We start from the raw sequence: 26,212 nt of genomic DNA, 5'->3' as shown, positions 1-26,212 counted from the left end.
TATTGCAATTCAGTTTGCTCAATTTTCCTCCCGAAAAATTCCCCAATCAATTCAACCTATAAAAATTTTCCCATGTGCTTTCAAATTACCCTAAAAATGGGCGAAAGTACCCCAATCTGGCATCTCTGATTCGTCGCTCGTTGTAGACGGCGTTGGTGTATATTGCGTTTTGTCAATTGGGATATTCCCAAACAAAAGTGATGATCCTACCGATCTACCGACATGTCCCTAGGATCTATCGAGTTTAAAAAAATATCCAAATGACATATTTTACTTAAGAGGAAACAGTAGCGATCAACAGGTAGCGAAAACGCGTTCCAAGATTGCGGCTGTAATTTTGAATATTTTTTCGAGATATGTGGCACACGTATTCGTAATATAATAAAGAATGGCGGTACAGAGCCCAATTTAAAAAATATATTAATATGTGGAAATTACTCTGTAATTAAATACAATATTAAAAAACGAGCCTGTACCGCCACTGAGACGAACAAAAAAATACACTTTCTTCAAATAAACTTTTTTATCCGATGCCTAGATTTTGTGTCATTTTGGAACTACTAAAATTTTTTATTTCATTAGTAGTTCCAAAATGACAGAAAATCTAGGCATCTGATAAAAAAGTTTATTTGAAGAAAGTGTATTTTTTTGTTCTTCTTAATGGCGGTACAGACTCGTTTTTTTAATATTGTTTTTATTTACAGAGTAATTTCCACATATTAATATATTTTTCAAATTGGGCTCTGTACCGCCATTCTTTATTATATTACAAATACGTGTGCCAAATATCTCGAAAAAATATTCAAAATTACAGCCTCAATCTTGGAACGCGTTTTGGCTACCTGTTGATCGCTACTGTATCACCTTAAAAATAAATTCGATAAACCAATTCATCATTTTATTGCCATCAAAAAATTTCAGTAGGTAGTATTTTTTAACACGTTTGTACTAGTACATTGTATATTAATTTGTTTTGTTGTATAATCCACGTTTACAATAATTATGTGATATATTTTTTGATTTAAAATGGAATCAGGATTTTTTTATAGTTTGGCAACTATGTCAACTTAGATCTCTGGCGTAGACAATGACGTGCAACAGTAAGTAAATTAGATGGACTGTACCATCTGTAAAGGGCTTATCGCAAAAATTAAAACGGATGGGAAATGAGTACATCAGAACAATATCCAAAAAAACCAGTAAACTGAGATCTATTAAGTATGCCCAAAACAAAAACCTAACAGCACACAAGTGACATCAAAGAACCCAACTGTAAAATATCTTATGTGTACAATATAGGCATCTACCTACATGTTAGAGCGGACTGTATCGTCGCCCCCGTTAGCGAAATTATTCCGATTAGATTTTTTTGCACAAACTTACTCAAAAAGAGGTCCTTATAACAAATCCACAAGGTTCCGGGAGGTGCCGTGGTCGGAAAATTGTTTAAAACATTTTTTTAAACAAATTCAAAAAATCAATATTTTCATTTCTAACAAAAATTTTTTAGATAATTTGGGTCATTCTGAGCAAAAAAGGTCTCTTGTGATTTTTCTCTAAAATTGATTGTTGTCGAGTTATACGCGATTTAAAATTTGAAAAATGCAAAAATCGCCATTTTCAAGGCTTAATAACTCGATTAATAGTTATTAAGGTACTAAGGGTACCATAAGGATAATAACGCTTGAGGTCAATGGTGTATATATCGAGGGCCATAGGCCCGAGGGATATACGTTGACCGAAAGCGTTATTATCTATAATACCCGTGGTGCCTGCAACGTTTAATGTCTGACTAAATTATTCTTTATATGCAAAAAATTTGAATGAATTTTGAATCAATTAGTTTTCAAATAAGTACATTTACCAGCAATAGTCGTAACGTAATTGTGGTAACCATAGTTTTACTTAAGTTGTTATTTGTCAACTTGACAGTATTTAACTAGTTATTTAAATTTAATACCCTAGGGCGTTATTTTTCAAAATAATGCCCTAGGGCATTATATCATACTTAACTGACTTAGAAATCATGTCATTATTTGTCAAATAATATACCAGTCGAAGATTAAAATTATATTATGAAAGTCAGAAAGTGATCAAAGCAAAGTTTAAAACTCCTCCTTCAAGATCCTGAAAAAAAGTTTGTCATTATATTATTGCAAAGCTGTTATTTTTAATTATTAACAATTAGCGCTATAGTCCAGGCTGTATCGTTGCCCCCGTTAGCGAAATTATTTCGATTAGATTTTTTTGCACAGTTACTCAAAAAGAGGTCCTTATAACAAATCCATAGGGTGTATCCAAAATAAATTCACAAAAATAATTTTCTTACTTCGAACAAATTTTTTTTAGATAATTTGGGTTATTCTGAGCAAAAAAAGTCTCTTGTAATTTTTCTCTAAAATTGAGTGTTGTCGAGTTATACGCGACAGGCTTATTTATTATGCCTTGAAAATAGCTATTTTCGCATTTTTCAAATTTTATATCGCGTATAACTCGATAACAATCAATTTTAGAGAAAAATCACAAGAGATATTTTTTGCTCAGAATGACCCAAGTTATCTAAAAAACATATGTTGGAAGTAAAAAAATTATTTTTGTGAATTTGTTTAAAAAAATTGTTTAAACAATTTTTCGACCAAGGTACCACCTGGCGTCCTCTGAATTTGTTATAAAAACCTCTTTTTGAGTAACTTTGTGCAAAAAAATCTAATTGAAATAATTACGCTAACGGGGGCGACGATATAGCCTGGACTATAGCGGTAATTGTTAATAATTGAAAATAATAGCTTTGTAATAAAATAGTACCAAAGATTTCTTCAGGATCTTGAAGGAGGGGTCTCAAACTTTGATTTGGTTACTTTTTGACTTTTAATAATAATCTTTAATAACGCTTTAATCGAGTTATTAAGCCATGAAAATGGCCGTTTTCGCATTTTTCAAATTTTAAGTCGCGTATAATGTAACTCGACAACAATCAATTTTAGAGAAAAATAACAAGAGACCTTTTTTGTCCAGAATGACCCAAGTTATCTAAAAAAAATGAAAAAATATTATTGTGAATTTGTTTATAAAAAATTATTTAAACAATTTTTCGACCACAGCACCGCCTGGCACCCTGTGAATTGTTATAAGGAGTTTTTTTTAGTATTTTTGTACAAAAAAGTCGAATCGAATCAGAATTATTTCGCTAACGGTGGCGACGATACAACCCGCTCTATGTAGATATATAAAATTATTAGTACCTATAGTCCAGGACGCATCTGTTTTGAGATGGACGTTGAGAGGTGACTCAAATTTTTTTGCAGAAATTGCTTGAAAATAACTCAAAATAAAAAAAAAGAATTCAATTGCTTAAAAAGAATTCAGATAATAATATTTGAATTATCCTCCCACCCAAATGATCCGGAACATTGTTTAAATAATCAAAATGTCAAAATATGAAGAAAAAATTCGATTTTTTATTGGTTTTTTGATTATAACTTTAAAACTATTCATTTGCGAGAAAAGTTGTGCTAACATAAAAGTTGCGTAATTAAATTTCCTACAATATAGAATTAGTTAAAGATTTAAAAAATAGTCACCCTTGTTGCAAAATAGCAATATTTGCGAAACAAAACATACAAAAACAAGTATTCGCATTTTACGTTTTTCAACCATTTATGGGCCTTCACTTGGACTATGGACACTTGGACTATGGACACTATGGACACTTAGGACCTTCATATTTTACCCAGAAAAACGTTATGATATAGTTAAACAACACTGTAAATTTCATTAGGATCGGTTTAATAGATTTTGCAAATAAATTTTGCAATCCAGCTTTCACAAAAAAATTCATTTTTTTTAATGTTGGAGGACTAAAAATAAAGCAGATAGCAAGTTGAATTTTTTTGCTTATAGAAGTGTACTGTACCTTTCATTTGCAATTTACAAAATTAAAATCGATTAACTACAATGGCGTCAACTTGATATCTGCTTTATTTTCAGTCCTGTAACATTTTGAAAAAATTAATTTTTTTCGAGAAAGCTGGATTGCAAAATTTATTTTGCAAAATCTTTTGAACCGATCTTAATAAAATTTACAGTATTATTTTACTGTATCATAAAACTTTTCATCATGAAATATGAACGTCCTAAGTGTAGCATAAATGGTTGAAAAACGTAAAATGTGAATACTTGTTTTTGTATGGTTTTTTCGCAATTATTGCTATTTTGCAACAAGGGTGACTATTTTTTTAATTTGCAACTAATTGTATATTGTAGGAAATTTAATTACGCAACTTTTATGTCAGTACAACTTTTCTCGTAAATGAATACTTTTAAAGTTATAATCAAAAAACAAAAAAAAATCGAATTTTTCCTTCATTTTTTGATATTTTGATTATTTAAACAATGTTCCGGACCTTTTTGAGAGGAAGAATAACTGAAATATTATTATTTGAGTTATTTTCAAGCAATTTCTGCAAAAAAATTTAAGTCACCTCTCAACGTCCAAATGTACTAATATTTTTACAGATGCTATAATTTCTACTACTATAATTTCAGTGGTGTGGATTTTTAGGTCGCTGCTTTAAATGAAAATTGATAAAGAGACTATGATAATATAGAGAATATTATAAATTTTCACAGCTGTTTGGCATGAGTTTTAATTGTTTTTGACAGATTAGCGGTTATTTTATATCGGATTATTGTCTTTGCATAGAAAATAAGAGCGTTTGATCAACAGTAATGGCACCCAAAGACAGGTCCAACTGATATAGATGTGTTGCACACGGGAGTTAACACAACAGCTATCTTTGCGCTTAAGCTGGTAGTACCGGAGAGATCGAATATATCTTTTTATCACAAAATATCCAGCAAACATTGTCTGCATTGAGAGGGATGAACTAGGTACTGTTAGTCAGAGTTGACTTAAGGAACGGCTTAAAATTAGGGATCTTAATTATTGAAACCATACAGCGAAAAATATAAGATTATTTTTTGCATGTGATAAATTGAACACTGTTAATTCAACAATTCCTATGTAGGAGAAACAGCAAGAACACTAAGTGTTAGGATAAACGCGCATGAAACACAGCAAAAACAGGGACTGCGACAAATCAGAGATATGAAAATATGCCTGGGGCTCTGAACACAGAATAGAATAGAAACATTCATCAATAATCATGAAAAGAACAGACATAAAAAAGAGAGAAATCGAAGAACCAGCAATCATATCAGCAGAATGTAGCAGGCTCTGTTTGTCAATACAAAAAAGCAATCAGCAGAAATAACATATCAATATTAACGGATCAAAAGAAAGTTAGGAACACATAATACATAAACATATAATACATAAGCAAATAATACACAAACATAACACCAATAAATAATCCACAAACATACAAAATAGTCAAAATTTGATATCATCCTGAGGGTAAAAACACCACCCACAGAATTTTCAACCAAAAATATAGATGTTGGTCTGCAAAATCGAAGCCAATGTGAGTCAGTTTAAGAAAAACATAAATGAAAATCGAAACGTCAAACAACATTTAGAACTATAATTTTCATTACAATCAATTGCGGCCTTATCCCATATAAATATAATATCTAACTCAAAAATTCCACAAGAAAACAGTTTCAGAACTAAAATTTAACACGAAGCAAAAAATGAACTTAAATATTATTTTATACAGTAAATTAGACATGGCACAAGAAAATAGTTTGTTAGCCTTGTTAAAAATGAACACCGTTGAGGAAGGAATAAGTTTTTAGAGCGTATTATAGATTTGGTCGCAATGGATTCACTGACATTTATAAAGCAATTACAAGAGGAAATCTTTGGTATGAGCAAAATAGTAAAATTTAAAACTAACAATCAGTGGTAAAACATAATAATTTTGATAGTAAATTTTTTCAATTAAAAATATCTTTGGGTACTTACTTCATACACAGCAAATCCTATAGGAATCTTGGGAAGATTGTACAGTCTTCTATTCTTCTGCATTAATCCAATTACTACTCTGTGTATAGCATTACTACTATCATTTATTTTTAACAAATATTGCGAGTTATGCCAAAAACCTAAACAAAGATTAAAATAATAATCATAAAAATAATAATATATAAGTGGATAAAAAATACCATTAAAAATAATATACAGTGACAGTGCACTGGAATAAGTGTTACCTCTCCCCATGAAATTATTTATTTTTAGCACATAAGCAAAACGCTCGGACAGGTCGATTTTTAAAATAATTATAGTATCTTATAGCATCAATGTTTCGAACTTTACGCGATGCCTCTTCAGGTGATAGGCATAATTTTGATTTTTTTTTTAATGGGAAAGTACATCATGTGATATCTCATTTAAAAGATTTTGGAATAATAATTACAAAAATGTATAATACTTTATTCCTTTTTGAGAGCGTAGACCCAAATTTCTGTCGAATTCTTTTTAAATGCATTTTTTGAATCATGATAAAACTAATAAGTGTTTTTGGAAAATATAAACGCAGAATGAAAGATTATATTATTACCGAAGGCTGAAGTCCCTTAGAATAATCAAAACGTATCTGTTCAATGATATACTTGAAATTAAAAATCACACTCAATTTTCTCTTTTTTCACCCCTGTAACTGACAAAAATAAACATTATACCTAGAAGTTTTCATAGACTTTCGACCCTCGATGATGCTGTAATCTTTCACTTTTTGAAAAATTTTTCAAAAATACTTATTTGTTTTTAGAGGGTTCCTGTCTCTTCGTCAACCGAAGATATATTATACCCTAAAAAATAAACCGTTTTGTATCTAGCAAGTCCTATTATAGTTGGCTCATGGCTGGTCAAAAGTCACAAACTACACCGGTTCTGAATCTGCCGTGACCCCCTCTTCAAACACAGAAAAAAAATTCAGATTGGTGCAACTTTTCCACATACATACATACAAACATTTTCCCCTTTTTAAATATAAATTGAGTCATACCTCTGAGCTCGGTAACTTTTGAATGATATAACCGATTTTTAAAATTAAACATGCGTTGGAAAGGCAATGATTAGTACTATCAGAAGCCGTAAAGATTGGACTTAAATTTTTGAAATTTGGGGCACGAGAACGAAAAACAGACCCTAAATGGGAAGGGCCGTAAAATCCGCACCATTGGACCAAAATGGATGATTGACATATGGATGGGCGAGTCTTTTCCTAAACTTTTAAGGTGGAATTTGGTCCAATTATCAATAAAGTCAGATTTAGAAAATCAAAAATTTCGTGTATATATAGTGTCGCGTGTAGGGGGGGTTGTGCGCCACTGGCGAGAACTGCCGTTCTCTGGGATTCATAAGCCAAGGAAAATTCTAAATTCATTTTTATTTTATTTGATACTGGTTATTCCTGAATTGCATTTAACTTTTTCAGGGTCAATCTGTTATAACATTATTGGATTCAATCTGGCCTAAGTATCTAATTTCTATCTCTTATCTATTTTGATGATAGATGAATGATCCTATCAAAAATATGGCTTTCTCTTAGTCAGCTGGAAACTTGCCACTGTCCAGTTGAAAAGTCGAACATAGAGAACCAACGGAACTTGGAGAAAGTATCCAATGTACTCTTTATTCTAAGCAATGAGTAGGTAACTATATGTCTTTGTTTCCGCATCGGTACAGTACTAACAGAAGACATAATAGTGGAGGACATGAAGCTGAAAAAATGGCAAAACCTCGCAATTTTTTCGTCCAGCATCGATTTGTACAAAAATTTGGGTTTAGGGTAATTACACCCTCTAGTTCATTTTCTATATTGAGCCGTTGTACGCTTTTGGTTTTTTAAGGGTGAAAGCTACCCCTAATTTTAAAAAATTATAAAATAACATTTTAAACTTAAATATTGTCAACATTTGGTTCTTATTAGTTACATAATGATTGTTTTATGCTTCAAGATATACTATCATAATATTTCAACCCTTAAAATCGCCCTTGTTGGAGCTATATATAAAAAATTTACTTATCCTGAAAGAATAATTTCGGCTTGTATCGATTTACATAAAAATTTGGGATTAGGATCATCTCACCCTGTACTTCATATTCTATATCATGCTTGAGGGCGTTGATTATTTTTAGGGGTGTAAACTACCCCTTATTTTCAAAAATTATTTAAAAACATTGTAAACTTTAATATGGGTAAAATTTGGTTTTGATTGGTTAAATAATGATTGTTATATACTTTAGGAAATAATATCATAATACTTTAACCCTTAAAAACCACCCTTAATAACATTACAGTTTTTATAAGTAGATATTTTAATAGATCTATACAGAAAAAAAAAGTAGAATTAAAGAATTACAAAAACATTTATTTACACAAAAATACGAATTTACAAATATGTTCAAATACAAATAGTTTTTTAGTCATCTTCCAGTATACGAACCGATTCTGTGGTATTATACTACATTGAAAATTATCCATAAGCGGACTATCCGAATTTTTCGAAAAAAAAATTGGTTTTATAAACATAGCTCCTTCATTTTTGACGATAGAAAGTTTTTTTAAAAATGACTTTGTATGATTTTTGAAGAGTTATAAGACTGTGTAAACTAAATTGCGTAAGATCCCTTAGTTTTTAATTAGGGTGGGTTTAAACGGCTCGAATAAGGGGGTGTTTGCTCGTAAATAGAGGTTTTAAATAGCTATATCTCGCTAGCTGTTCACTGTAATGAAAATCTATGCACAAGAAAATTATAGCTATTAAAAAAGCTACAATTTAGTAGTTTATCATTTTTTTCGTATCTCCAGTATTTTCGGAGATATTTTCAAGTAAAAGGTGAAGAATGGGAAATTCCTAAAAATTAATTTTTCTTTAAACTCCAATTTTTCTAAAATTAGGCCTTTTAAATAGGTCAAGCTTCTTGGGTGTATTGATAATACAAATATAAAAGGAATTACAGAAACGTGAAGACCAAATTTTAATTAGGAGGGTAGTTAGGGGGTTGTTTTCACTGATTTTTTCATAGAGAAAAGCAGGTACCGACATTTTTTTGATCATAAGTCGCTTAATTTTTAGGCTAGAAACTTTTTATTATTATTTTTTAAAAGGGCTTACTGTATGCTTGAAAAAAGATTATTTAAGTTTTCCTCTAAAAATGCAAAGTTTTTCCGTTATTTTACTTTGAATATTTCAAATTATGCATTTGACGAAAAAAGCTAACTTTTAACATGCCGTATCTCGGTTTTTATTGGTCTTAGAGATATTACAGAGAAAGAATTTGGTTTGTATTACTAAAAGATATAATTTTGATATCTACAGTTTTTTTTATTAAATGCATATTTTTCGAGGTATTCTCAAGAAACCCTCTAAAAAAGTCGATTTTTTCATCGAAAAACTGTTACTTTCAAGCGCGAATAATTCGAAAAATATTAGTTTTACGAAGAAAATTAAAAAAACATTTTTTTCTTAGAATCACCTTTTACATCGATTTACATGGTTAAAATGTAATAAAAAATTCCCGCCCCCGAGATGGAGTGGCAACCACCCCCAAGGTTTTAGCGTACAGCGGCATGATATAGAAAATGATCCTTGGACTATTCCCTACCTTCTGTGAAAATTTCAAGTAAATCCATGCTGGACGAAAAAATTGCGAGCCAAAATGCTTCATTTCCTCGACTATAATTAATTTAATATAATGTACAAGAAAGAGTGCGAAAATATCCAAAAAATTTACAATTTCTGTGCATTTTAAGACTTATGTCTTTAAATAATAATAATACATATGCTTGTCTCGTTTCAACTACAAACCATACTTACTTGTACTATGTGGCTGACCTCCATTACTAATTTTTGCAACCCAACTGCCATCAAGCATAAAAATGTTCCATTTATGTGATTCATCTTCTTCATATTCTAGTGAGTCGGGATTAGGGTGACAAAATTCTAACAAATTATAATCTTTAATGAAATCCTCGTGTTGCATCCAAAATTCTCCATCATCCTTTATCACTAATAACTTATTTTTAGTTTCGTCTGGAAGAAGGTCCCAGGTTTTTGAACTGCAATTAATAATCTTATTAGTTATATTTTCATTTCTCTTTGGTCGTATTGAATAATTAAGCACTTTATTACAGTTATTGTTAAAAACTGCTGTTTACGTAACCAAGTTCCTAGAAGTGGCACTCTGGAACGGGGTCCGGACAAATAATCCCCGGACAAATAATCCCGGACAAAAAATCCCCACAAATTATCCCCGGACAAAAAATCCCCGGACAAAAAATCCTCACAAAAAAACCCCACAAATAATCCCCACAAATAATCCCCGGACAAATAATCCCCGGACAAAAAATTCCCACAAAAAATCCCGGACAAAAAATCCCCACAAATTTTTTTGGACAAAATATCCCCACAAAAAATCCCGGACAGAAAATCCCCAAGAAATGTTTGCTGTCGAATAGTTCTCTAAAAGTTTTCCCGTGAATGGTGGAAGATATGGGAAATAAGCTAAGGCTGTGGGAATCATGTTGTAATTGGCTTAAATCTTTTGATCACTGCTTTGAGTAACTCTGTTCAAAACATTGTCTATTCATGAATCATGATAATAATTGATAACTATACTGAAAACAATAATCTTGATTATACTAATGTAAAAAAATCGGTCGCTGACCAGCGAATAGAACACACGTGTTTAGCTCGTATCTTAACTCGATTCTCGGGCAGATATAGCAATAAAACAATTGTGTTATACAAAAGTGCAGTGTAACTATAAACCAATATATGTAGGTACATAAATAAACAAACTAATTAGTTAACTAATTATACAGTGAAAAAATCGGAAAAAAGTAATTCCAACGATAAGGAATTAAATTCTTGTGTAAAGTGATAAAAACTTGTGTGATATCGAATATAAACAAAGCAGGTTTTTGCAGTAGGTGGAAACAAAACAATATTGTGAATGGTGTATTTCTACAGGAAAATAAAGCATATTAATAAACAGAATCAGCTGTAAGTAGAAAACTTTATTATAATATAATTAATTTTATTATAAACAGATAACCAGGGCCGGATTTTGATTTTGATTTTTACCTAGGAATAAAAGTGCTGGAAAATTAGTAACGGCTAGCGCGGGTGCGGGTGGGAATTTGAACTGTGAGTAGAGTTCTCCACGAAACTTCACCCGTGACGCATTGACTAATAACTCTAGCACGAAAAATAACTAGGAATTAAGAACAATGAGTTCAGATAGCGAATTAGATGATGAAATGAAAAGGAGAAGGGAAGAGGAGGAACATCCCAGCAAAAAATCAAAAATAACAGCTAGAACATCACAAAAAACAGATGAAGATAACATAAGTGGAATGGAACAAATGATGAAAATGATGAGGGAATTAGCAATGGATATAAAAGACATAAAAAAAGAACAATATAGATCTGGAGACGAAATCACACAACTAAAGAATGAAATTAAAGAACTGAAAGATCAACAAAGCGGCTACAAAGATGAAATAAAAAAGCTGCGAGAAACAAACGAAAAAGCTATAAAACAAATAGGTCAATTAGAAAAAGAAATTAGTATAGCAAATGAAAAAATAGAGAAATTGGAAAGAGAAAGAAAGAGAAAAAATGTAATAATACAAGGAATAAAAATTGATACAAATGATCAGAAAGTTTTACGAGGGGCTATGGAGAATTTTATGGAAAAAGAGCTACAAGTTTCAGTAGATGTAAATGGAGCAAGGAAAATAGGAGAAAATACTGTCATAGTGGAACTCAACAGCGTGAAAAACAAAATAGAAGTAATGAAAAATAAAAGTAAATTAAAAACCAAAAAGGACGAAAGAATCTATATTAATGATGATATGTCAAAAGAAGAAAGAATTATTCAGAAAGAAATTAGAAGCAAGGCTATGGTAGAGAGGCATAATGGAAAAAATGTAAAAATAGGATACCAGAAGCTAATCATTAATGGTGAAATATGGACATGGAATAACAACCAACAACAACTCATAAAAGAGAAAAATATACAACCAAAAAACTAGCAATACAACGAAAGCAGACTGAAATAACGGAGATGACATGGCAAAGTACAGGTACACGAAATAGACAAAATGTACAGATTATTAATGAAAAGCAGCCCATAAAAGAACATATATTAGTAGGAACATGGAATGTAAGAGGAACATACGAAGAAGGAAAACTGAAACACCTAGTAGATGAATGTAAAAAATATAAATTCGAAATAGTAGCACTACAAGAAACGAAACAACTAGGCCAAAACTCAATGGAAATAAATGACTATTTATTTTTCAATAGCGGAGGCGAAAATAGAATGTTAGGCACAGGATTTGTAGTAAACAAAAAGCTGAAAGATCTAATCGTTGACTTTAAACCAATTTCAGAGAGAATATGCATACTAAGAATAAGAGGAAAATACCAAAAAATAACATTTATAAACATACATGCACCGACTGAAGAGAAAAACATAGAGATAAAGGAAGACTTCTACAGTCAAATAGATACAGTATTCGAAAATATTCCCAAATACGATATAAAAATAGTACTAGGTGATGCTAATGCCAAAATAGGAAAAGAAGAAATATACACACCCACCATAGGAAAATATAGTCTGCATGAAACAACGAATGAAAATGGTCACCTCTTAATAGATTTTGCAAAAGAAAAAAACATGATCGTTATGAGCACGTACTTTCAACACAAAAGAATATATCAAGGAACATGGAGATCACCAGATGGAAAAACCATAAATCAAATAGATCATGTGCTCATCGAAAAAGACATGGAAAAATGTATAAAGAACATAAGAACATATAGAGGACCGGATGCAGACACAGATCACTTTATAGTCGGAATACAACTTAAACAGGTTATACCAGTTCTTAGAAATCAACAGAAAAAAAGGTACAAAGTAACTAAACCTATTAGACTACTGTCAGAAGAAGAACAAAGTAAATATGAAAGACTAGTCACTAGAGAACTGGAAAATATTGCAGAAAATGAAAACATCGAACAAAAATGGACGCAAATAAAAGTATGTATGACCAAAGCAGCGCAAGTCAGTAATAGAAATATAAAAGATGGATTCAAAGAATGGTTTGATGAAGAATGTAAAATAGAACTGGATGAAAGAAATAAGTTAAGACTCAAAATGATGCAAGTGAAAACACCAGAGATGGAGATACAATACAACGAACAAAGAAAACGAACTAAAAGAATCATAAGAGTAAAGAAAAGAAAGTACAACGAAGATAAATTGAAATGCATAGAAGAAAACTATAAAAATGGAGAAGTCAGGAACTTATATCAAGGAGTAAAAAATGAGAAAAAGGGGTTCCAAAGAAAACCTGTACACTACAAAAGCAAAAATGGAAGGAATTTAGTAAGCGACGAAGAAATACTGAGCAGATGGAGAGAATACTTCGAAGAGCTTCTAAATGAAATTCCCACAACAGAATATGCAGAAGAAGAAGAAGAAGGACCGAATGAAAATATTGATCAAGAAGAAATGCAGGAAAGACCGCCTAATGAAAAAGAAATAAAAGAAATAATAGAAAAACTAAAGAAAAACAAGAGCCCAGGTAAGGATGAAATAACAGCTGAAATGTTTAAATATGGAGGACCAGTACTAATTAAGCATTTGGAAAAGCTGATAAAAGAAATTTGGGAACAAGAACACATACCAAAAGAATGGACTGAAGCCACACTGTGTCCAATTCACAAAAAAGGCGACAAAAGTTTATGCCATAATTACAGGGGAGTAGCCCTACTAAACGTTGCATATAAAATACTTGCAGTACATATAAAAGACAAGATAACACAAAAGATAGATAATGACATAGGAGAATATCAATGTGGATTCAGAAGAGGACGCAGCACGGTGGATCAAATTTTCCTGCTGCGTGAGATACAAGCGGAAAGCTACGAATACGGAAAATCTACAATGGCCCTATTCATTGACTTTAAACAAGCTTTTGACAGAGTTAAGCGAAAAGAAATATACAAAGCACTATGTGAAATTGGAATTAGTAAAAAATTAATAAAGATGGTAAAAGTTACACTCAGAGAAACAGAGAACAGGGTTAAAATAAATGGAAAGGAAACAGATAAGTTTAGGGTCGGTGAAGGGGTACGACAAGGAGACCCACTGTCATCACTGTTGTTTAGTATCCTTCTTGAAATAGTCATCAGAGAAGCCGAAATTAACAGGACAGGACTTGTATACCAACGAAAACACCAATGCTTGGCATTCGCTGATGACATAGTAATGATAGCCAGAAGCAAACAAGAATTACAAGAAATACTAAAAAGACTAGAGGCGATAGGAAGAAAGAAAGGGATATACATAAACGAAGAAAAGACTAAATATATGGAATGGACAAAACGAGAATACACACAAGGACAATACCTGACAATAAACACAGAGGCAAAAATATATAAATTCGAGGAAGTAGAGAGATTCCAATATCTAGGAGCGACATTCACTAGGAGACCAAATATAAAAGAAGAAATCCAAGCGAGAATTATGGCTGGTAATCGTTGTATCTTTGCTCTAAACAACTTATTGAGAAATAAGAACATATCTAGAGGGGCTAAGATAAGAATATACAAGACAGTGATAAGACCTATAGTCTTGTATGCCAGTGAAACATGGACGATGAACAAATCCGAGCAAGTCATGCTTAAAGTATGGGAAAGAAAAGTCCTAAGAAAAATATTTGGCGGAAAGATATGGAATGGAATGTGGATAAGAAGACCAAATGTGGAATTGGAGAGGATGTATGGTGAACCAAACATAGTAGGGATCGTAAAATCACAAAGACTGAGATGGTTGGGACATATCCAAAGGATGCCAAACACGAGACTTCCCAAAAAAATACTAACGGGAGGAATAGGAGGAAAGAAGAAGAAAGGTAGACCGAAAACCAGATGGAAGAAAGATGTTGAAAAAGACATAGAAGAACTGAAAATCACAAATTGGAAAAATAAAGCAGCAAATAGGAGAGATTGGAAAGGAATAGTAAACCAAGCCATGGGCCTTCTAGGCCTGGAGAGCTAAACTATATAATATAAAAAATCCGTTCCACGCATCGCATCGCCGAAAGCTTTTCGATTATTTTGACTTTTTTGTTGGTTTTGGGAACAAATTTATGTTCATTACTATTCGATATCAGGTTTTTAGAAAAAGTAATTGAAGATCTGTGTGCATCCATAAAAAAACTTTAAAAATTTATGCATAAATCACACCAGACATGGCTGCATGGGGGAGAGGCCAGATGGGAGAAGGTCTGTAGGGCGGCCTAGAAAAAGATGGAAAGATGCAGCCTGGCGGCCTAGATAAAGGTGGAAAAGTTATAACGCCAGTGATGATGATGATGACTAAATATTTTTGACGTTAAACTTACAAAAAGGAACAGAATTTTTTGCATTACAATCAAGATTATCGATTTCTGGACCAGCAGTTATCATCACGAATAGACAATAAGTACAACATGATTCCCAAAGCCTTAGCTTATTCCCCATATCTTCCACGATTTTTGAAAAAACTCACAATTGGAATTCGACATTTGGTAATCGAAATTACAATGTATGCTTAATTTTAATCGATAATCATTATTTTCGTGCCGAAAACTAGTTTCATGGCGATTGCTGTAACTTTCATCCAGTGAGGATGAAAAACATTTGCGTCGATTGCATTCACGGGAAAACTTTTAGAGAACTACTCGGTAGCAAAAAAAAATTTCTTGGGGATTTTTTGTCCGGGATTATTTGTGGGGATATTTTGTCCAAAAAAATTTGTGGGGATTTTTTGTCCGGGATTTTTTGTGGGGATTTTTTGTCCGGGGATTATTTGTCCGGGGATTATTTGTGGGGATTATTTGTGGGGATTTTTTGTGGGGATTTTTTGTCCGCGGATTTTTTGTCTGGGGATAATTTGTGGGGATTTTTTGTCCGGGATTATTTGTCCGGGGATTATTTGTCCTAGCTTCCTCTGGAACATCAACTAACTAATCCAATATTAAAGTCAAAGAGAGTGAAAAGTGGCGTTTGAGTAGAAGTTGGCGCAAAGGTTCTTGATGCAAGAACAGGATTGGTGGACGCAGCGGACGACGTTTTATTATAACTAAGTATAGATGTAGCAGCCACGGCGGAGAGGGAAGCCTTCGGTACGGCGAGGATGGCGGAAGTGGCGACCCCGGATTTTAGGGTTAGTATAAAATCTAACACATGGAAATGGGAAGCAGCATTTTCATTACTGTGTTAAAGTGGAGAAAAAGTTTCGGAACAGTTTAATACGGACACTTTTAGGCGACAATTATTACTATATTAGATTGATACGGCTAAAACACTGCGATGGGGAAGGCAACGGGAAATCACCCCATTATAATCCCTAGTAAAGTTATCATGAAATCAATTAGTGAAGCGAATAACATTACTGATCATGGGCTGCGGAACTCAAGATCCGGCAGGGGATGGAATACAAAATTAAACCACAGGGCTTCCCAGGTCGCTAGCCAGCGAAATCCCTGTGAGCAAAACATCACCAGACATAAGATGAAAATGAAGAATCCGTATAAAATAGCTACATGGAATGTAACAACTTTATATGAAGCCGGTAAGCTGAGAAATCTACTCTCTGAAATGGACAGTCTAAACATTACTATCATGGGGGTATGTGAAACAAGATGGCCTAATATAGGGAATTTCATAGCACACGGATACGCCGTTTATTTTTCTGGAAATCAAGACCATATGCATCGAAACGGAATAGCAATAATTATGAAACAGCATATTAGTAAATATGTGACTAACTTCATCCCAATGTCAGACAGAGTAATTTTAATACAGCTGAATGCTAAACCTGTAAATATAAATATCATCCAAGTTTATGCTCCCACTACAGATGCAGATGAGCATAAAATGGAAGAATTCTACCATCAAATAGAAGAAGTGCTAAAAACAACAAAGAAACACGAAACAACAATAATTATGGGAGACTTTAACGCTAAAGTTGGACAAAAGATGACACAAAACATCACCGGAAAGTTCGGCTTGGGAGATAGAAATCAAAGAGGTGAGCGTCTAATAGAATTCTGCCAAGAAAATGACTTCGTCATTACAAATACCTGGTTTCAACTTCCAGAAAGGCGTCTCTACACGTGGAAATCCCCTCAAGATGGACATCAAGGTAAAATAGTACGGAATCAAATAGACTACATCCTAATAAACCATCGATTTCGGAACAATATTAAAGATGTAAGAACTTACCCCGACGCCGACATAAACTCAAATCATAATTTACTCTGCTCCAAAATACAAATTAAATTAAAGAAACTAACAAAGCCAACTAAGCCTAGTAAGATATATCTCGACCCCCTTAAAAACACCCAAACGCGCGAACACATAGCACAGCAGATAAATAGTAAAATGCACAGAATATCAAATATACCAAACGAAAACAGAACTATTAACGAATGTTGGTACGATATTCAAAACTCGATTTTAGAGGACGTAAGGGAATCTTTAAAAACACCTACAATGTTGGCAAAAAATGAATGGATGAACCAAGAAATTCTAGACTTGATGGAAGTTCGACGAAAATACAAAAATATAAATATTATCAAATACCGTGAAATTAAAAAACTCATAAAAAGAAAAATTAAACAGGCCAAAGAATCCTGGCTCGAGAATTCATGTAAAGAAATAGAAGATCTCCAAAATAAGCATGACAGTTTCAACCTCCACAAGAAACTTAAATATACCTCCGGAATTAAAAAACAGAAAAATACTCACGTACTTAAAACCGCAGACGGAAAAATTTGTGATCACGAACAATAGTGCAAAGAATGGGAGAGACACATCAGTGACCTTTTTGACGATGCTTCTCGAGAAAATGCTCCAAATACTACCTGTGACAACTAATTAGACAGAGGTCCCAGTATACTGAAGTCAGAAGTCATAAAAGCAATACAACAAGCCAAAAACAATAAAGCACCTGGACCAGATCAAATCCCTGTTGAGCTACTTAAACTTTTGGACGAGGAAAACATTACCTACTTGACTACTTTCTTTAACAAAATTTACAACGAAGGAAAAATACCAGATGATTGGTTGGAGTCACTGTTTATAACATTACCAAAGAAAAGCAGGCCCACCAAATGCAGCGATTTTAGACTAATCAGTTTGATGAGTCACACACTTAAGATACTTTTACGTATTATACAAAACCGAGTATTCCTTCTGTGCGAAACTAGAATGGGTAATAAGCAATTTGGATTTAGAAATGGTCTAGGAACTAGAGAAGCACTATTTTGTATGCGCGTTCTATTACAAAAAAGTTGTGAATTCCGAAAGAACGTTTATGTTTGTTTCATCGACTTCGAGAAGGCATTCGACCGAGTCCAACATGATACACTTTTCGATTGCCTGCAGGCAGCAGGACTTGACCACTACGATATAAGACTGCTGAAATACTTATATTACAATCAAGTAGCCTCTATCCAAATTCGAGACAGTCGTACTGAAAAACTGCCGATAAAACGTGGAGTACGACAAGGTTGTGTTTTATCACCCACCCTTTTTAATCTGTACTCTGAAGAAATCTTTAGGGAGGCTTTGGATGACAGACAAGAGGGAGTAAGGCTAGGCGGAGAAGTAATCAACAATATTAGATACGCTGACGATACAGCCATTCTTGCTGAAAATTTACAAGATCTTCAGACACTACTTAATCTAGTCAGTGAAGCAAGCTATCGGAGAGGCCTTAAAATCAACATTTCAAAAACAAAGTGGATGGCAGGTGGAAAGATTAATATAGATCAAGGTCAGCTTTCTCTTGATGGAGAGGAGTTAGAACGGGTAAATCATTTCAAGTACCTTGGCAGCTGGTTAAATGTAAATTGTGACTCTGATGAAGAGATAATAACTAGGATCGAAATATCACGGAAGGCTTTTATGACAAACCAGTTTTATGTAATAGAAACCTGTCGATGAATATTCGAAAGAAGGTGCTGAAATGTTATGTGTGGTCAATCCTATTGTATGGTTGTGAGACATGGACGTTAGAAACCACAATGCTAAACAAAATAGAAGCATTCGAATTGTGGTGCTATCGACGAATCCTAAAGATATCGTGGGTTTCGCACACTTCCAATGAAGGTGTTCTTCAAATGATGAATTCGGAACGTCTGCTCGTAAGCATCATAAAGAGGAGAAAAACAGAATACCTCGGCCATATAATTAGAGGACCTAAATACCATCTATGGTGGCTCCCGCCTTCTGAGCCACCCTGGATACTGAGGGGTGGTTACCCCGACTATGAGGGTTGATGTAGTAAATATAGTTCGTTGTTAAGACATTTATTTACACGTTAAATATATCACAGAAAATAACTGGTGGTATATTATTTACTTGAAATCGATGTTACCCCGTCGAATCTCAACTGCTAATTGATTTATCTGTTCTCGTAAAAATATAATTAAAGTCGGTTATTGTTTATTTACTGTTTTGGTAAGCCGAGGTGACCGTGATTTAAAGTGCTGACTGTTAATAAACACCCACTGAATATTATTGCAACTCGACCTTGTATCAAATACTAGCATGCAAAACTAGGTTACTCGTATTTATTAAACAAACATTACCACGGGCATTTAATTATTAAAAGGTTTATTTGTAATATGATGTTTATTGAGATGCTGTGTATCCCAATTCATCTTCCCCTTCCCCCGAAAATTTTCTGACTACGGAAAAGGAAGAAAATTTTTCTAATAGTACCACTAATTACTTGCTGCGTTTTACGAAGTACAATATATACATTTTTTCTATAAATACTAATTAGATACAAAAAATAAAAGTGAAAATGTTCGTTATCTAGACTGTTCCCGTTTCACTTGTCACTCACGGTGTTCTCGGATTGTAAGCATATAGTCTATTCTTATGTATTTCCTTGATTTTATTGTTTTCCGATCTGATCTTACAATTAACATTATTTACCTCTGTTATTGTGAAAGGGCCTACATAAAGACTATCAAACTTACCATTCTCTTCCCTTTTTACCAGGACTAGGTCTCCTATTTTAAATTGTTGTGGTGTTGCTTTGAGCTTATTCTTTTCTTGTCGCTCTTTTTTGTGCTTTAGTAAGAAGGTTCTAGCTCTCTCGTGTGCGCTTTGAAGTTTGTAACGTAACTCATTGTAGTAAGCATCTATATTGTAACATGGTTGAACCTCCTGTGTAAGGTCTTCTGGTAGGTTAACCTTCCTGCCATATAATAGTTCAAACGGTGTGTAACCATGGTACGCGTTAGGGGTTGTATTGTAGCAGTATGTGAACATCCTGCAACACACATCCCAATTTTCTCTGTCTTCATCTATGAATGCTCTTACGTACTCGTTTAATGTTCTGTGTAGTTTTTCGCAACTTCCAATGGACTGTGGATGGTATGCCGTTGAGAAGTTGTGCTCTATTTTTAATAGCTTTGTTAATTCCTGCATTACTTCATTTTTATATTCTGTGCCTTGGTCTGTTCTTATTTGCTTCATGAGTCCGTATGTTGGTATGAAATGATCAAAAATTCCTCGGGCTATTGTATCTGCTTCTTTATTGCACACGGGTATGCTGACCGCGTATTTAGTAAGTTCACATAACATTGTTCTACAGTATCTATTACCTTCGTTACTTTTAGTGAATGGACCTATCGTATCTATATATACTATGTCCCATGGTTTGGAAGAAGTGTCCGATATCACGAATTCTTCGACATGTGTTTTTTTCGGTTTATTAATTTGACATTTATGACATTGTTTAACGTATTTTCTTACGTCTTTTTCCAAATTTTTCCATCTAAATCTTGCTTTTAGCTTCTTTATGAGTCTGTTATTTCCTACGTGTCCTCCAAACATCGGATGATTGTGATATTCTTCTATTAGCCTGTGTTTTTCTTTGTCTTCTTCTATTGTTTCTGGTACTTCACATATGTATATTTCAACATTCTTTAATATTTTGTTTCCTTGTTTAATAAATTCCTCAATTGTGCACACTTTAAACATAATATCGTTTACGTATATTTTTACTTTACGTACTGCATTCTCTACCGCCAGCTTATCAAGCTGTGCCAACATTTGGTTTAAATCGAAATGATTGAATCCTGTGGCTATGCTCTTGCTGCACTTTATTTTGTTTTTGACCCTAATGCTCAGCCTTGGTGAGATTAGTTCTGCTCCAAAAGACAAAATTGGTAGTCTATGCGCCTCTAAATTATTTAGTACCTTTCTTACTGTCTGTTTGTGGGCTTCTGGCTGTAGTGCGAGTTCGCTTTCTGCCTTCGTTTGCCTTGCTTCCTTCTTATTTTCTCTTGCTTGAGCTCGTGTTATAGCTAATATATGGGTATTGTCTATGTATAGGTTCTTTAGTTGATGTAATGTTATGCTTGAAAGACTATCTGCGTAGTTATTTTTCCCTGTTATGTATTCTATTTCGAAATCGTATTCCTCTAAATCTAATCTGATTCTTGTAAGTTTCGAAGTTGGTTCTTTCATTGCAAATAAATGTGTTAGTGGTTTATGATCCGTTTTTACTAAAAATGTTGGTGCTCCATATAAATAACATTTGAAATGATTAATTCCCCAATGAATCGCTAGTAATTCCTTAACGATTATAGGTTTATTACATTCTCCTTTATTAAAACTTCTTGATGCGTATGCTATAGGTAGGTCTATTCCGTTATAATCTTGACTTAAAATTGCTGAACAACTCTCGTTGGATGCGTCTGTTGTTAGGATGAATTGTTTATTGAAATCTGGATATTTTAGGATCGGTGGCTTCATCAGAGATGATTTAAGCTTATTGAATGCTTTTTCACATTCTTCTGACCAAAAAAATTCTACTCCTTTTCTTGATAATCTGTTGAGTGGTCTGCATATTTCAGCAAAATTTTGAATAAAACGTCTATAATAGTTACAAAATGCTACGAATCTTTTTGTTTCTTCCGCTGTCTTAGGTGTCGGGTATTGTTCAATCGTTGCATATTTTGCTTTGTCTGGTGATACTCCTTCCTGAGAAAGATCATGTCCTAAATATGTTACTTCTCTTCTAAAAAATTGACATTTTCCTGGGTTAAGTTTCAAATTGAATTTTCGACATGTCTCAAATGTCTTTTTCAGGTTGTCTAGGTGATGTTTTTCAGATATTCCTATCACTACTATATCGTCCATGTAAAGAAATGCTTTGTCTGGTGTTAATCCCGAAAATGCTATTGACATCATCCTTGAAAAGCTATTTGGGCTTACATTTAATCCAAAAGGTAATCTGGTAAATTGAAATGCTCCATTTTCTGTGCTAAACGATGTATATATTCTCGATGATTTTTCTAATGGTATCTGGTGAAAACCTGACATTAAGTCTATAACTGAAAACCATTTTGCTCTTCCTAGTTGATCTAGTATCGAGTCTATCCTTGGTAAAGGAAATTTGTCTGTGACTATTTTCTTGTTCAGTTGTCTAAAATCTATGCATAATATCCATGCTTTATTTCCATCTATCGCCTTTTTCGGTACCAGTACTACTGGGCTGTTGTATTCTGATGTAGACGGTTCTATTATTCCTTGGTCTCTCAGTTTTTGCACTTGCCGGTTTAATTCCTCTGTTTGAGCATGAGGTGTCCTATAGTTTTTAATGTATACCGGAGTTTGGTCTTTAACTCTCAGTTTCTGCTCGTAGAAGTTGTTACATGTTAGCATGTCGTGCCTTAGGGCGAATATATCTGAATAATCTTCACATAAAGATACTAACTTATCGCGTATGTATTCTGGAATGTCTAACTTCAATGATTCCCGTAATTCCTTTTTTCTATCCTTGCTGTCGTTGATCAGTCTATATATGTTGAATAATTTAATGTCTAATGTTTTGATTTCGTTTGTCTCTACTTTTACTGTTTCGTAGGTTGTGTTCAAAATTTTGATGTACGGATTATTACTTGAAATAATTGCTCTCGCTATGAATATTCCTGGTTGTATTTCTTGTTGTTCCACTATCCTGTCGTTCTTCAGCGTTTGAAAAATTTTTACGATTCTGTAAATTTCACATCTGGGCGGTATTATTATCGTGTCATTATCTATATTATCCAAAATGTTTGTACTAATGTAACAATCGTTGTCTTCTTTAATGTGCATTTTAAGGTTAGCATAGTCTAGTATGCATTGAAAATTTGAAATGAAGTCTCTCCCAATGATTCCGTCGGTTGGAATAGGAAAGCTAGGTTCCACTAATTGAAAGATATGCTCAAATCGAGATCCTTTTACTTCTAGTGTTGTTTCAACTTCTCCCATTGTTTGTAATTCTCCTTTAGTTACTCCTTTTATTTTCGCTTTTGTGTTTGGTTTCACATGTTCCTTCATAAAATCTTGTGAACATTTCAGTATTGAAATATCAGCTCCTGTGTCTATGATAAAGGTATTTGTGTTTTCTAGGATTCCTGTTTTCATTCGTACAAAATTCGTTAGGTTTAAATCGAAGTTGTAAATATTATATTCCACTTCTGACTGTGTACTTTCTTTGTTTCGTTCATTCAAAATCCCAACTGCTGGTTTTCTGTTTCCTCTTGGCTGTCTTCTAACTCAAGTAGCCTTACGTTTCTGTTTCGTCCTCCTCTCTGGTTTCCTCTGTACGTTTGGTTGTTGAATTGTCTATATCCTCTGTTGGAATAATTCCGTTGGTTTCCTGTTTCTTCTCCTTCGTTCCGTTGTCCGAAGTTATTTCTTCTTCCTCTGTCGTATTTGTTGTGGTATCCTCTTCGGTATTGCTGTTGTCCTCTCCTATTTTCATAATTCGTCCTATAATTGAACACTCTTCCCTGTGTGTTCTCCTCTGTCGTATCAATCGATAAAAATTAAGATACTACTTCCTGCGGTGTTGTGAAATTACCTGCCTCCAGTATTAACTTTGCTCTATCCGTATTAACGTTTCGCTTCATTGTTGCTACAACTGTTTCCGTTGTGTATTTTTTCGCTAGCTCCAATGGCATTCCTTCCGCTATGTATGCTACTTTCAACTGTTCCGCTAATTCCTCTACTTCGGATGCGTACACTGCTGCATCTTTGTTTCCTTGCCTTTTCTTTGTTAACTTGTCTATTATCGTTTTCGGATTGTCACCTCTTAATTCTTTCTTCAGTGCCGCTGCTATAAGTGGGATCGTATCCTCTGTAGTTATCAGATTTCTAGCCTTATTAGTCAATCTTGTTTTTATTAATGTTATTGCTGTTTCTTCATGTCCTTCTGCTATTTTTCCAAGTAACTCTAATGCGTCTAAAAATGGTTGTAATTTCCCTGCGCTTCCATCAAACTCGTTGGGCAATACCTTGCTTGCAATATTCAAAAATTCGTTGATTGTCAGAGCCATGTTTAATATTTTTATCTCTTGTTTTATGTCGCTTTTTCCCTCTTTTATTTCCTCGTCAATTTTTTCCTCTATCTCCTCGTCACTTTTTTCCTCTTCTACTTCTTCGTCGCTTTGTTCTTCCTCTATTTCCTTGTCGATTAGTTGATGTATTGAACTTGGAACTACTGTCCTTAAGTTTACAGCTTGAAATGAGCGTATAACTTTGTCTCTTATTTTTCCGAAATATTTGTTGCACGCTTCTCTTTGTTTGTCCGATAGCGCTTCCCAATTTTTCTTCGTTAAATGTGTGAATTTGTTATACAATTTAATTAGCTGTGTCGTTACTTCTTCTTGTATATCCTTAGATTTAGGTACTTTCTTCTTCAAGACTCTTCTACTTTGTCTTGTTACTTCTTGCGTAATCTCCTCAACTATTTTGATGAAATCTTCCCAAGTAACTTTGTTGCTACTCATTTATTCATAATTTTCTTATTCCTGTACCCGTAACGAACGCATAAATTTGACAGTCTTATGTCAAATATAAAATAGATTAGCAAAGATAAAATATGTTGGTAAATATATAAAAAATCATATAAAAATCAGTATCAAATAAAATGTATCATTACGTCCTATAATAACTAATATCAGGGTTAAAAAAAAATTCTGTATATTTTGATAAATATTGGTATCATAAGGAAATTAAAATAGAATAATTAAGTAAAAATAGGTAAAACTTAAAAGGTAATGTGCGTCTTAAATGATAATTACGTTAATATTACTTTATACTTTATATTTTATATTATACGCATCAGGAAATACCATAAAAATAGATAATATGGACTCACCACTTTTACACGTCTGTGTTCGTATCACCAAAAAGTCCTCGCTGCACGTTCCATGGCATTGTCCATTGTCCCACGATGTTCCATCTCCATACCAAGTTTCATTTTCCATATCTCAGCTCCGCGTCGGCCTGATGTCTCCATTATTTCCATGTAGGTACCACACTGTTGTCTAGGGTGGTAGAGGTGCCGGAACATTGACGTTTTTCTCCATTTCTATACTCGTCCTAGACTGCTAGTTCTGAGTTCTCGCCTGGTCTTGGATCGCCATATGGTGGCTCCCTAAATGTGGGGACCTAAATACCATCTATGGTGGCTCCCGCCTTCTGAGCCACCCTGGATACTGAGGGGTGGTTACCCCGACTATGAGGGTTGATGTAGTAAATATAGTTCGTTGTTAAGACATTTATTTACACGTTAAATATATCACAGAAAATAACTGGTGGTATATTATTTACTTGAAATCGATGTTACCCCGTCGAATCTCAACTGCTAATTGATTTATCTGTTCTCGTAAAAATATAATTAAAGTCGGTTATTGTTTATTTACTGTTTTGGTAAGCCGAGGTGACCGTGATTTAAAGTGCTGACTGTTAATAAACACCCACTGAATATTATTGCAACTCGACCTTGTATCAAATACTAGCATGCAAAACTAGGTTACTCGTATTTATTAAACAAACATTACCACGGGCATTTAATTATTAAAAGGTTTATTTGTAATATGATGTTTATTGAGATGCTGTGTATCCCAATTCACATCTGCTTCGCCTTATAATACAAGGAAAAGTGGAGGGAAAGAGATGGATTGGTCGAAAGAAACTTTCATGGCTGCGTAATATTAGACAATGGTGTGGCTGCACAGTAGAAGAATTATTTCGCGCAGCAGCCGATTGAGAGAGATTTCAGGAAATTCTAAACATGATGACGGCCAACGACTGAATACAGACACGGCACCTAAAGAAGAAGAAAGAAGAAGATAGATGTCTATGTTATTTATTTTATAGAGGCAAC

The 26,212-nt window shown here is 33.6% G+C and overlaps 1 protein-coding gene across 1 annotated transcript in view; it reads right to left on the bottom strand.

Moving 5' to 3' along the window:
• LOC114330441 (calpain-A) overlaps positions 1-26,212 on the bottom strand; it is a 134,812-nt gene that overhangs the window by 58,191 nt on the left and 50,409 nt on the right. The window contains exons 7-8 of the mRNA XM_028279778.2: positions 9,787-10,028; positions 5,927-6,066 (exon numbers count right to left, since the gene is read on the bottom strand). Of these exons, the coding sequence (XP_028135579.2) occupies positions 5,927-6,066; positions 9,787-10,028 (382 nt within the window). The remainder of the gene's footprint in view (positions 1-5,926; positions 6,067-9,786; positions 10,029-26,212) is intronic.

Source organism: Diabrotica virgifera, chromosome 6, assembly GCF_917563875.1.
Source record: "Diabrotica virgifera virgifera chromosome 6, PGI_DIABVI_V3a".
NCBI lineage: Eukaryota > Metazoa > Arthropoda > Insecta > Coleoptera > Chrysomelidae > Diabrotica > Diabrotica virgifera.
This window is presented reverse-complemented; position numbering and strand designations above follow the sequence as displayed.